Here is a 14,818-nt window from a genome sequence, read left to right as displayed (position 1 = left end):
TTATGGAACCCCTGTAATGGCTTTTTGTGAGAATTTATAGATGTCTTAACAGGTTTAGTAGTTTTAAGTGGGAGCCCCTATGTGAAAAATTGAATAAGCATCAAACCGTGATATGAAAACATCTATGCTGGCTAGAATACTAGAAAAGAAATCTTGTCCCGAGCTTTATATAGTTATTATTTTTTTCTAAAAGAAGAATAACTGAGCTGCATTTGTTGGTAATTTTCTATTAAAAGTTTTTATACTATGCTAGTCTGCATAGCACTGTAATTTGCCAAATTGCAGCTGTTCTGATAAACTTAATCAGTATGTAGTTTGTGTTCTTGTGCATGTGCTTATTTTAGCACATTTTATAATTAGACATGAATTTCCTTGAACCTGTGTGTGATAAGGTGGTCCAGAATATGTAAGCCATGTAGCAACAGGAAGTTATTCTCTGATAATTGAAATAGTAATAAAAACTAATTGATTATTTTTGGATAGAGTATCTATCACACTGTAAAGCAGACAGCAAGTGCATTAAAGTAACACCTGTGTTCAACAGGGTATGGCATCATATAACTAATTTCCTCCCTTAAGCGGGAAAGAGTAAAGCAGACATGTGTGAAACATTTGACCTTTACTAGTTACCCAAGAGTTTCTTGTATTTGATGACATGCTGAGATTTATTTCTTTTCAGAATAAGAGCAGTGCTAAAAAAAAAAATCTATTCAATAATGAATGCAGTAATCTACAGGACAGGAAAGCAAAAGTGTTTGCTACAGACCAGCCTTTTGATTAAAAAAAATACTTTGGAGGGAGGATACTGATTACTTCATCATATTAACTTGTGTATTTAACCAAAGTTTAGCAATTAGTTTATTTATTTATCATTCACTCATTTTTACAGGTCCAGCTCAAGCTTTTCTGATACTTGAATTGGAGCCCAAATAACATTTTCCACTTGCCAACCTCCACTAGGGTCAATACTTTTTTGGGTATTGGATTCTCCCCCCCCCACTGGTGCCACCTAAAGCAAGTAGCTTCATTTTATTCCACTGTGGGGCCAACACACTGTCATTAAATTTGGCTAAAATTCTCCTTTACATCTGCAGATGTGGGCAATGGATATATGCTGGACTGCTGTCCTACTTCAGTAATGGACTGGATGACAGCCAATAAGATCAATCCTGATAGGACTGAGGCACTCTTAGTGGGTGGTTCCTTAGACCAGATGGGTGGGAGGTGGCCTGCTTTTGAGAGAGTTATACTCTCACTGAAGGAGCAAGTCCATAGCTTGATGATGATGATATAATAATAATAATAATAAATTATTATTCATACCCTGCCGATCTGGCTGGGTTTCCCCAGCCACTCTGGGCGGCTCCCAACAGATTAAAAACAGACTAAAACATCAAACATTAAAAACTTCCCTTCAGATGTCTTCTAAAAGTCAGATAGTTGTTTATTTCCTTGATATCTGATGGGAGGGTGTTCCACAGGGTGGGCGCCACTACTGAGAAGGCCCTCTGCCTGGTTCCCTGTAACCTCACTTCTCACAGTGAAGGGAACTGCCAGAAGGCTCTTGGAGCTAGACCTCCAGAGAATGTCTGGATCCATTGCTGTCACTCAAGACTTAAGTGACCTTAGGAGTGTGGAGTGCTTTCCATCAGCTTTGACTGGCGGCCCAGTTGCACCCTTATCTGGACAGGGATAGCCTAATCTCTGTTTTCTACAGCCAGGCAATCTTACTGCAATATGTTACACATGAAGCTGCCTTTGATAACTGTTTGGAAATTTCAGCAGATGCAGAATTCAGTAGCCAAGTTTAGTTTCTGGGCCAGGGTCCAAGTGCTGGTTTTTATCTATAAAGTCTTACACAGCTAAAGACAAGTGCTGGATTTAGAGTGATGTAGGGAGTTCACCCACACAGGGCACTAATAATAATAATAATACCACCACCTATATTTATATGGTTACCTACTAAGGAGCTCCACAAAAAGCAACTGTACCAACATGAATTATTGTAGAATTTATAAATAAAAGTCTACCCCTCTCAGGACCCCAATACCTTAAGGACTGCCTTTCCCCATAGAAACAGACCCAGACCCGCCAATTGTCATCTCAGGCCCTTCACCATGTGCCCCCTCCACAGGAGATCCAGAGGGTGGGACAACACAAGAACAGGCCTTTTCAGTGGTGACGCCCTGCTTGTGGAATGCTCTCACCAGGGAGCCTCACCTGGTGGCACTGTTACACGAGCCAGGCACAAACCTTTCTTTTTAATGAGCTTTTTTGCTTGGGTGGGCTTTAATGTGGGGTTTTTGTTTGTTGGGTCGTGGGGTTTGCTTAAAATAGTGTAAGTCACTTTGCGTTGCCATGGCAAAAAGTGACCAATAGATCATGATAATAATAAATGTATTTTCTTGTTATTGTACAAGTTTAATTAATAGTGGTTTGTAGAAGACTGGGGACCCACAAGTGGTATTAACTTTTCTGAATTTACAATCTTAGACATACTCAATATATTTGATGCTCTATTGAACAATTTACTTGTGTCATTTACCTTTATAGGAAGTTACATTGAGATTTTCTAACTAGAAAAGAAATTAGAAGCTATTTTGACACTAGGAATGATGGGAATTGACTACAGATCCCAGCATCATTATCACCCCTGGCAGGAAAATATTATTTTCCAGGGGACAGAGAAGCACACAGGACCTCTTCTACTTGCTACCACCTTCACTTGTCCTCAAAGCAAAGCTTTTCCCCCCTTGGTGGGGGGAAGGTAGCAAAGGGATGGCCAGTAATTATTCCTAAGTGTTAGCCAGTAATGTTCACAGCGCATGATTGGTTTTTGTTTCATGACTTTTGTGCTTGTCCATCACTAATTCTGTGTGACTGGATGTTGTGTCAGATGCTGGGCTAATTTATTTTTCATGGTTTATTATTATTTCAAAGGCCAGAAAAAGTCAGCATTTTTGTGCTTGTTCACAGCTATTGTTCCTGCTGCTTCAGTGATTTTTAAAAAATTATTACTACCGGTATGTGTTCCCAATGTGTTCCCAATGAGTTCAAGCGAGTATTATGTTACCACAAACCAATATAACCAATCAGATTTGGCTACATGGTGAAGTCAGTGAATGTATATAAAGGCACATTACACACACTTCATTGTTTTACCTTGTTGCTGAGCAGTGATGGAACAAACAGCTGGATTTTAAAAAGCTTTTACTGATGCACAACAGTTTCTTGACTCTGTTTAGTATTCCATAATATACCTCCAACATTTTCAATGAATTGTTGCAAAATACTACACACACAGAGGGGTGGGGTGGGGAGGAAGGAAGGAAGGGCACTTTCAGAGGGGGTAAGAAAATATTGAAGAAAATGAAAAAATTCATATGGTTCAGCTCAACAAAACTTACATGTTGGATTCTCAGTTGGTAAAACCCCTTCAAATTTTTATTTAGAAGTTAAAGATAACCAGCTGGTATACTTCCCTTTTCTTAAGCAAACTGGTGGAAACTTACCACCAGGCACAAATTTGTTGAGAATGGCAGATCCCATGGAATACAGTGGGACCTCGACTTACGAGCGAAAAAAGTGGCTGCGCGCTTATGATTTCCTCAACATCCGAATGGAAAACCCGTTCACGGCTAGATGCACTTTCCTCGACTTACGAGTTTTTAGATGCGGTTTCCTCGACTTACGAATTTTTCCGTTTCCAATGCATTCCTATGGGAAACCGTTTTTCCCATGGGAAACTCGACTTGCGAAGTTTTCGACCTACGAGTGTGCATTCGGAACAGATTAAATTCGTAAGTCGAGGTCCCACTGTATTTGGAAAAGCCATCATGAGCTTAAGTCTTTGAACTATGGTTGTTTGGATTTTATTCTATCACTAAGTGCAAGCTCTCACAAGATCAAATACTGAGGTAAAATGTAAATTATTTTTATGGGAACTGAAGTCTTCAAAATTTTCTAAGGACGAAAACTGTTACAGTATATTTTTTTATTTACTTACTTATTTTTTTTAGCAAAATTAATATACCGTTTGGTGGTGAGATGGCTCAGGTGGCTGATGGGGAGCAGCTCAAGAACCCTATGCCCTGCACTCCAAGGAATCAGGGTCCAAGAAGAGGTGCTTCTGCCCAGATGCCCAGACAAGGGCTGACGGGCCATAGCACTCCACCTAAAATTGTGATCTTGGATGGTTGCCCTGATTTGCTGTATAACGGGCTTCCTCAACCTTGGCCCTGCAGATGTTCTGAGACTACAATTCCCATCATCCCTGACCACTGGTCCTGCTAGCTAGGGATCATGGGAGTTGAGGGCAGAGGTTGAAGAAGCCTGCTGTATACCATAGGGTGATCCATAACCCAGAATCCACCCTGCCAAACAATCAACCAGTAGCCGGGTTGGTTGAGTCAGGATTCACTCCCAATGACTATGCCAAAATCTACTGACTTCTGTTATCAAAAGGTTGTGGCCTGTTCAAATCCCAAGAGGGTGCCCTTTGGTTATTATATCTGTGTCTTGGCCTCTCTGCTGGCCATGGGCTCAATGTGCCTGAGCCCACAACTTTTGGTCTGAGCAAAAACCTTATTCAATTACTTATTTCTTAGCAAAATTTATATACTGCTTGATTGCAACAGAACATCTATGTGGTTTACAATAAATATTAAAATAATTGACTAAAATAGATAAAAATGAGTTATTAAAACATTTTAAAAACAACTGAAAAGATAAGTAGACTAAAAAGAGAATAAAACATGTCAACATCTATGTGTTTGGATATGCTTGCCTTAACAAAAATGTTTCAAACAGGCATAAAAAATAATACAGTTGGTTACTGTACAGGCAGATATTGCCTTCTTGGGTCTTGGATTCACACATTTTTACTGATTCAAGGGATTTGTGATCTATATTTATATATAGATCTATATATACTACTGTATCTTAAAAAATATATCACAGCAGTTTACAACAATATAAAAACATAAAACAAGGCAATAAAATAATGGAAAGTTAAAAATCTGCAATATCTTTACATGTAAAGTACATCCAGCTGAGAAATTCAAACTGTTTTTGAAGTGGAAATAATGTATAACAATATACAACACTAGTGTATTTCAGCCCGTTCAATAACGGGCTCTAGAACATCCTGGGGTTCGGAGAAGCGCTTGCGCAGCGCTTCTCCGAACCCTGGGACCTGTCATTGCTGTCGGCGGCAAGGGGACAGGAACGGAGGAGGAGAAAGCGCTGCTTTCTCCTCCTCCGTTCCTCTCCCGCAGCCGCCGACAGCAAGGACACCTCCCAGGGTTCGGAGAAGCGCTTGCACAGCGCTTCTCCGAACCCTGGGACCTGTCATTGTTGTCGGCGGCAGGGGGACAGGAACGGAGGAGGAGAAAGCGCTGCTTTCTCCTCCTCCGTTCCTCTCCCGCAGCCGCCGACAGGAAGCAGAACTCCCAGGGTTCGGAGAAGCGCTTGCGCAGCGCTTCTTCGAACCCTGGGACCTGTCCTTGCTGTCAGCGGCAGGGGGACAGGAACGAAGGAGGAGAAAGCGCTGCTTTCTCCTCCTCCGTTCCTCTCCTGCAGCCACCGACAGGAAGCAGACATCCCAGAGTTCGGAGAAGCGCTTGCACAGCGCTTCTCTGAACCCTGGGACCTGTCCTTGCTATCGGCGGCAGGGGGACAGGAACGAAGGAGGAGAAAGCGCTGCTTTCTCCTCCTCCGTTCCTCTCCCGCAGCCGCCGACAGGAAGCAGACATCCCATGGTTCGGAGAAGCGCTTGCGCAGCGCTTCTCCGAACCCTGGGACCCGTCCTTGCTGTCGGCGGCAGGGGGACAGGAACGGAGGAGGAGAAAGCGCTGCTTTCTCCTTCTCCGTTCCTCTCCCGCAGCCGCCGACAGGAAGCAGACATCCCAGGGTTCGGAGAAGCGCTTGCGCAGCGCTTCTCCGAACCCTGGGACCCGTCCTTGCTGTCGGCGGCAGGGGGACAGGAACGGAGGAGGAGAAAGCGGCGCTTTCTCCTCCTTCCTTCCTCTCCCCCAGCCGCCGACAGGAAGGACGCGCGCACTCTCCCCCCCCCCGCCTCCTCCAACCGCCGCTCCTCACGGCCAGGGAGGGTTGTGAGGAGGCCTTCGCCGGCCTCCACCCCGGCGGGAGCGGCGGTTGGAGGAGGCAGAGTGGGGGGAGAGTGCGCGCGCGCAGTCTCTGCTGTCCAATCCCTGTATCCCTGGGGCACATGCGCAGTGACCCAGGGACACACGGGACATCTGGACGCAGGGACAACATGGACATTATTATATAGGATTCCAGTTTTAGACTGAAAATATATCTTATATTTAATTTTCTCTGACTCTTACACTTGGAATTATTTCAAATATCTATTTGCATTTTCCTCTTTCAGTTTTAAACTGCTGGCTGGGTTGATTTTTCCTTCCCCAAAATTATTTTTCCCATGGTTCCTATAGCCTCTCATTTAAAGTGTTGAAAATTCATGTAAGGAAGATTTTCCCTGTAGGACATGCTATAAAATAGCATCCGTTAATTGTTTTTCTTTAAGCGGGCAACAATGCAGCAGCAATATGCAGACATGTATAAATGAAATAGTTGAGCACAGCTGACCTTTTCTAGTTACCTCTGGGTTCCATATATTGGTTTGATGTCACTGTGTGATTTATTTTTTATTTCTCACCATGGAGGCCTCCATTTTCTTTTTTAATAAGTAACTGTGCCAGTTTGCAGCAGACGAGGCAGATTGATTCTGGATTTTCTCTGTGATTTGAGCTGTTAAATAAATACTGCAGGGGTGAAATAGTGTTGACCTCTGAAAAGTTTCCTTTTTTGATTTGAAGGATTCCTCTCAGCAAGCAATGGTTGGTTGTAATGAAAGTTTCTCTACCTTCTCTGCAGGTTGTGATAAAGCTTTCTCTAAAGAGCATATCACTTTGCGGCAGTCATTGCTGGCATACATCAAATTGTATTTTTAACCAAAAAAATTGCTACTAGGCCGCTTTCTCTTTAAATACTATCAGCATTCTGTTTAATCACTGTGTGTCACAATATACCCCTGGTTATACATTAAATTGAAGAGTTGGAGATTGCCTAATTTTTAAATGCCTGTCCTTATTACTGTTACATGGGTTATCTTCAACCATATTTTATTATCAGTAGTCTTTCTTCTTGGTCAACATTAGTTCCTTAAAAAGGAGCCATAATTATGGGGACACCTGGGTGTTCTTACTGACTTCCTATGTGATTCTATGGCAGGCATCCCCAAACTTCAGCCCTCCAGATGTTTTGGACTACAATTCCCATCATCCCTGTTAGATAGAGATCATGAGAGTTGTAGGCCAAAACATCTGGAGGGCCGCAGTTTGGGGATGCCTTTTCTATGGTTTCTGTTCATTGGAAAAGTAGGTAATATGCATGTACAGAACAATGTGCTTAGTCTTCCTCTATTAAAATGAATTAGTAAGGTCTTCCCTGCCGAGGAAACTATTTGCAAGGTTGGGCACTTCTTGTTTTTCTGTCCCCAGCCTATTAAGTAGACTCTTGCCAATCAGACACTAATGCATTTAAAATATATTCAGAATTTTGTAAGAGCTAAGCATTTGAGAGATGGGTGCATCCCTTGAGATTTATGAACAAAATGATGAATTGCATCCAGTGGCATCTCTCCTTTGATGGAAGGCACTTTGATTCAGTAGGGCCTCCATCAGCAGTACAGGGAGATAGGTGCCTTTTTCCAATTCCCCCTTCAAAGGTTTGTAGGATCCTTTGAAACAGAGGGTGTGGGGAATCAGCAAAATTTGTCTCCATCCGCACTCCGCTGATGGAACCTTCCATGGGATCAAGCTAGAGGACATCACTGGATGCAACTTGATAGCTCTATTAAACAATAACATCTAAAAATAAAGATAGTTGTTCAGTGAAATCTTAAGATAGTTCAAGTTCCAGCAAAATCTGTAGGACTATTATACCACAGTAACACGTTAACCAGCTAAGAATCAGGACCTATCTTTAACCCAAATCTTTAACTACTCCTGATTTGCTTACAGAATGATTGTCTTTCTTATTTTCTCCATAACTCTAGTGTTTTTCATAATTGTATAAAGAGGCTTTTTGGACAGGGCAATTGCTGTGCAAGGCTGAGTAAAGCTACATTGACGGTCCTTCTATATAATTATTAACCTATGAAAATGTCTTATGGCACCTTAAAGGCTAACATATTTATTCTGGCATAAGCTCTTGTGGAGTAGAATGCCACATACTTAACACAGCTATGTCTCTGGAAGTAAAGAACTATTCACACAATCTTCATTTTTCCTGTCACTTAAATCATCATTTTAATCAACAAAATCACAGGTATCACTGAGCAGGATGGGGTGTTATCTCCTCCTGGAAAGTTAGGACTCCAAACCAGTTTTAGCAGCATTATGGAAACCAAAGTAGTCAAATATTTAGAAGTTTAAAAATAATTATTCTCCAAACTGTAGTTGAGCTAGGTATAAGTTATAAAAAGTGTGCATGTATATAGCAGGCTTACAGCTCCACCCTCTTTCAACAGGAATTACAATATTTTAAGTGCAAACTATGTATTCCATTGCTGGAACTAGAGCTATGGCAGACACTTTTAAAAAGTATTACAAGTTTTTCTCTTAAAGGCTACTGGGTGTTTGCAAGGGAAGTACAACAGTAAACCATTGTAACAAGGTGAGGCAGAGGGTACAAAGACAGAAACCACCAAGCACCAAGTTTGTAGGAGTGCCCCCCCCGCCCCCCGCATTCTCAACTATTGGAAAGTACATCTATATTATGGATCAGAAAACAATAGTTTCCACGTTATGCACAATTATATGTTATGTGTGTACTCACCATATAATTGTTTAAAACAATTGTTTAAATGGTTTACAGTTTTTGAAAGTATTAGTGCCGATCCTCAAGATCTGTTTGCATCATATCAATGCTTCCAAAAGCAGAAAGCCAGGCTCATTTTTTCTCATCAGCTGTATAATAAAATTTTATTCATATGTAAAATAAAGTGGAGAACTGTTCTTTCTCTACTAATAAATGCCCTATAGACATTGTTTCTGTGGCGAAATTGTCACAGGTTCATTAGAATGGTTTCCTGTTATTTCATTGGCCTTTTTTATATTTCTTGGTACATTCATAGCCAAACTATATCTGTGCTCTTTAAATTTTAATCTCTATAGTAGTGTTCACTGGCTCTCTTCCCCCTTTGTGCATGTTGGCTGACATGAAATACCTGACAGACCCATTAAATGGAAGGCACAGCTGCTCTGAGATTTATAAAGCATTCTTATTTCCTTTTTGGGACACATTTATTGCAAACTGCAGGAGCAGGGATTTTAAAATTTCACTCTTCCTCATTGTGCAATAGATGCACTTGGGATGAATGCTTTACAAGCACATGACTATTATTTACACCTCTCATGGACCCATTTTCCACAGCCTGCTCCTTTTGATGTATACCTGTCATTGGCAACCAGTGCTCTTGATGCAAAGCAGCCTTGAATCTTACTTTCCTCAAGTGGGATTTGAAGACTTTCTGTACTTTTATGATACTGATGTGTGCTATTATGCATCACTTAACAGCATTTTTATTTTTAAGCTGTTAATTGTTAATGAAGGAACAGAAATAGCATGAAGAGCACATAGCTGTATTAAAAAAATCATTGTTTTCTAAAAAAAATGTTCTTTATATTCAAAAGCTACATAAAAAGGAACATTGTTAGGTTCTTTGAAGCTTCAGTGCTCCACTTTTCATTCCCTGCCTTAAGTGTCACATTTGTCTGCTTCTGAATGCCACACATCTTTTTTGCCAAGTTTATATCTAACATACAGACCTACAATCAAGGCATTTTCCCTATCTCAATGAATACTATTTTAAAGTAAGATTTGCACCCAGGAAAGCCCTTGGCTTATATTGCCATGTTTCATACTGTGAAATAACTATCCATTATATAAACCAGTTCAAGCCCCGAAACAGTCTGAAGCACGGACAGGGGCTTACAATGACGGTTGAGCTCCATACCTTTTTTCTTTCACACCCCCCAACCCTTTTCTAACTTTTAAAAAACTATAAACTCATACAAAGATGGCAATAAAATTGTTAACGCAACAGTTAATAAAATAAGTAATCCCAGAAGAAGAGTTACAAAATCTCTTTGATGACTTTGCATTAACAAGAATGCCCTGTTATTTGTTTTACCCATGTATTCAGGAACATGTAACTATAATTGTGCGAGGTTGGAGAGCAGAGCCACACTCGCTCCCTTCCCAGTACTATTCACACATTGGGGGCATCTCTGCAACCATCCTGACACACATGCAGAGGCTGTTCCTATGAGCAGAACTCTGTGCATGCTGTTGTCACTAGATTGACTTGGAAGGTCCGTCCCCACTAATTTAGGGGTCTATTTTCTAAAGATTTTTTGTACTTCTGCAAGCCTTGCATTTCCCCAAGCATGCTCTGGTATATGAATAGTGCTTTTTAGCTACATAAGGATCTGAACTTACCAAATGTTTATGGCCTTTAACTTTTCTTGGTAATTTCCTAATGCAAAGAGATAAAATTAATCTTAGCTTCCAAAATGTGTAGAAATACTAAGAAACATGAAGTTGATTTAAATGATTTTTTTTATTAAAAAAAACTAATTTCAGCTTTTTTCCTCTTTTCACACTTTTGTAGACCTACCACCGCCACCAGTACCGCCACCTGCTATAAAATCTCCCACTGCTCAGTCCAAATCTCAACTGGAGGTACGGTCCGTCATGTTGCCAAAGTTGTCCTCTATAGACCCAAGAACAGAAAGGGCAGTGGAAAGAAAAGGGCCAGGCTATAAGGGGAAAGAAGGAGCTGATGGCCGTCAGCATTCTGACATGCGGACAAGTTCAGGGGAGCGCCGAGAATCACAGGAACAGCAAAGTGAAAGCAAACCACGAGGAAACAAAGCAGCAAGGCGAGATGGCACACCAGCAAAAACACATATTCTCCAAGGTGACTTTATTACACTGGGCAAATGCTAAAAGCTTTTCCTGCAATAATGAAGTTGTCTCAGCTTAGTCACCCAACTAGGTTCCCCACTGAAACAAAAGCTTAGAAGAACTGTCTCTTTGTAATACAGGCACACACACACACACACACACACACAGGTAAAGGTAAAAGGACCCCTGACCACTAGGTCCAGTCGTGACCGACTCTGGGGTTGCGGCGCTCATCTCGCATTATTAGCCGAAGGAGCCAGCTTCCAGGTCATGTGGCCAGCATGACAAAGCCGCTTCTGGCGAACCAGAGCAGCACACGGAAACGCCGTTTACCTTCCCACTGTAGCGGTCCGTATTTATCTACTTGCACTTTGACGTGCTTTCCAACTGCTAGGTTGGCAGGAGCTGGGACCAAGCAACAGGAGCTCACCCCGTCGCAGGGATTCGAACCGCCGACCTTCTGATCGGCAAGCTCTAGGCTCTGCGGTTTAACCCACAGCGCCACCTGCGTCCCATATATATATATATATATATATATATATATATATATATATATATATATATATATATATATGGTAGAGCAGTGTTTCTCAACCAGTGTGCCTCCAGATGTTTTGGGACTACAACTCCCATCATTCCTGACCACTGGTCTTGCTAGCTAGGGATGATGGGAGTTGTAGTCCCAAAACATCTGGAGGCACACTGGTTGAGAAACACTGAGGTAGAGCACCAAACTTTGCAGCTAGGAAATGTGAAGGAGAAAACCATAAACAAATAAAAACCTTTAGAAATCTGATGTATCCTATTGTCCAAACAGCACTGTATCATGGCATCTCGTGGGTTATTGTAACCCCTGAAAAGTAATTTTCCTTGCATCTTAATCACTTACTTTCTGTTATAATAGTAACTCTTCCAGTGTACATCTGGAGGAGAGAGCAGATAGATGTGCAGGCACATAGAATGTGTTGAGAGACAGACAAGTGTAATCAACTGCAATTTATATTTGCTATTTCCATTGCTCAAATGCTAAAACAATCACTTAAGTACCAATGCAGAACTAAAATACATTGTGTGTTTCAAAAGACATTTTTATCTATGGTAATATTAACACATGTATAATTCTCTCCTTAGAGGATATTCTGCCATATTGTAGACCTACTTTTCCAACATCAAACAACACTAGAGATCCTAGTTCCTCAAGTTCTATGTCATCCAGAGGATCAGGAAGTAGACAAAGGGCAGAACAAGCAAATCTAGGTCGAAGAAATGTGGCAGAAATGCAGGTTTTTGGAACATATGAGCAAGGAGAGGATGAAGAAGAATTACAGGTAATATGCATTTCTGATAGTCACTAGGAGGTAATCTTTTGTGAAAATACAAATGCTTATTCTTCAAAGCTGGTTTTTTTTATCCCTTAATTGGTTAGTCTACAGAGACTTTAGATTTTTGGTCTCATCAGGTAAGTGTAATCCCAACTGGAGCACTGTTTCATATCTATTTAATCTTTAAACCACTAATCTATGAGCGCCACAGAAATTTTAAGTTATTAACTTTTGTTACAATTTTTGTTGCTAATTATATTTAATATAAGGCACAATACAAAATTTATGCTGAACACAGCTTATCTCAGTAATTGTGTATGAAAATACTATATATCTTATTATAGAAATGAGGCAACAAAATATGAAATTCAAAGCATTATCCTATAGCAATATTATGATTGAAAGATGTAATTTGCATTTCCTATTTATAATGGAACTTTTTAAAAAGTGTTTTTTAGAAGTGAAAACTAAGCAGTATTTAACTACTGCTTAAATCATAATCTAGTATATTGTGAAATAAAATTATGTTAGTAAGTATATTCTCCAGAATAGCATAAATTACCATATTCTGAGTGAGAAGGCAAGAAAATACCCACAAAATACATCATGTGTTCTTGTTTTTAAACAGGAAACTGAAAGCTGAAGAAGAGATGTAGTGTAACAAGTTTCTGAAATCTAATCAGAAAGATATCACTTAAGATGCCTCAAGTCTGATGATATTTGATGCCAGAAATAATGTTCAGTGCAATCAGAGTGTACAATTCCCCGTCTTTTTATGCTATCAAAATCCTAATCTTTATTTTAATGTTATTTTAAAACCCTAAACATAATGACCCTGTTTATTCACTTTAAATATAACTCATTTCCTCCGTCCATGACAGCAATATGGTGCTACACTAGCTACTTCTTCCATTGTTGGACAGAGGGGGGAGCCTCAGTTTGCTACTGTTGTGGCCAGTGCAGTACAAGACAAGTATGTCACCAAACCAGTTCATAATCTTATGAATAAACTATCATTGATTGGACAATAGAAAATAGCAAAGAGAGAGAGAGATCTATGCAGATTTTCTAACCTTCCAATGCTATTATAGGCTGCACTTGGTGCAACTAGCACTGTATTTTCTTCCAGCAGTCATTCATTTGCAGCAAAAAGACATCACACAACTTGAGTTAGGGTGGTTAGTAGTAAACACACACTGGTTTTTCAACCCCTGCCCCCAAAACTTTTAATTTGTCTGGATTCTATCATGCTTCATCTGGAAGGTACATTCTTTACTGCAAATGTTCTTTAGATAGGAAGAAGGCATGTCGAAGTGAACTTGGCAGTTCTGTCACAAGTTAAGCTTATCAAATACTGAAGCGGTTGTTGGCCTCAACCAGTGCTACTGAAAACAAAAATATAAAAAGCAATGGACATTTTTAAAGCATCACTGGGAAAGGACATCATCATCATGACTGGCCCAAATCTCAGACCTCTACTTTATAGTGTCAATTCACCTTAAAGAAGAAGTGCCACTTAAAGAAGTTATGTTTTGATCTTGGGATGGTTTTGGGGGGGGGAGAGGGTTGATTTTTTTATTTTTTATTTGTAATGCACTGTTTATTTTTTTATTTTTTGGTTTTAAAAGCACAATCACTAAACTTTATTTGTAAAACATTGTAACTATTAACCGTTTTTGTCTTATTGTAAGATGTTACACCTTTGTTTGTTTTTTCATATTTTATTAATGCTCTATGTTTGTATTGGAAATATTTGAAAGGTGACAGATGGTAATGGTATCATACCTAAGAATGGGCCATAAACTAAACACTTCCCGTTTTCTGGACTTTAAATTCTCAAGTTTGCTGTGGCCTATCTTGACATTGGATTTCCAATGAAATAGAGCCATTAGTTCCTTTTGAAATTACAGAATTATGTCCTTTGTCTGTAGATTTTTATGATCTCTTTTGTAATTATATAATTTCTTTGTCATCGGTGCTAATGGAAAATTGTGTGTTTGTTTATGGACAGTTGTCAGGCCTAGCCGCAGTGGGGGGAAAGGAGTGTTTTGGTATTTACTGAGGGCTAAATTTTTTCATTTAGCTAATTTTTAAGAAATGGTTACAATAGAAAGGGCGTGCAGTACTGAGGGAACAACCATGTGATTAATGTTTTTCATTATGTTCATGTAAGAAACCTCATATTTTAGCCATAATTTTGCATACCGAGGATTCAATAATCATAAAAGTAATTTTTGTCACATTATTTATTAAAAACGTTCTCAAATACATCATCCTTTTTGTCATGTTTCTTGTTTAACCTACAGAATGTATATTTAGGAGCCTTCTCACTGTAATAATAAAAATAACACTGACAAATCAATTTTAATAAAAAAATTCCTTCAGTAGCACCTTAAAGACCAACTAAGTTTTTATTTTGGTATGAGCTTTCCTCACCCCTTCTCCACATAAGCACCTGGGGACTCCTATTTCAGTGTATCTGAAGAAGTGTGCATGCA

At 39.9% G+C, this 14,818-nt stretch overlaps 1 protein-coding gene across 5 annotated transcripts in view; it reads left to right on the top strand.

Moving 5' to 3' along the window:
- The window catches only part of ROBO1 (roundabout guidance receptor 1), a 577,709-nt gene extending 563,116 nt beyond the window's left edge, over positions 1–14,593 (top strand). For 4 of the 5 annotated variants that reach the window (XM_088667991.1, XM_088667990.1, XM_088667989.1 and 1 more), the window contains 3 exons: positions 10,703–11,011; positions 12,130–12,326; positions 12,949–14,593. In XM_088667991.1, the coding sequence (XP_088524117.1) occupies positions 10,703–11,011; positions 12,130–12,326; positions 12,949–12,963 (521 nt within the window). In that variant the 3' untranslated portion in view covers positions 12,964–14,593. The remainder of the gene's footprint in view (positions 1–10,702; positions 11,012–12,129; positions 12,327–12,948) is intronic. The other variant, XM_088667993.1, reaches the window with a different exon arrangement.
- Positions 14,594–14,818: the final 225 nt, after the last annotated feature.

This window comes from Zootoca vivipara, chromosome 4 (assembly GCF_965207765.1).
Source record: "Zootoca vivipara chromosome 4, rZooViv2.hap1.1, whole genome shotgun sequence".
NCBI classification, from domain to species: Eukaryota; Metazoa; Chordata; class Lepidosauria; order Squamata; family Lacertidae; genus Zootoca; species Zootoca vivipara.
The sequence above is the reverse complement of the archived record's forward strand: the minus strand, read 5'-3'. Positions and strand labels throughout refer to the sequence as shown.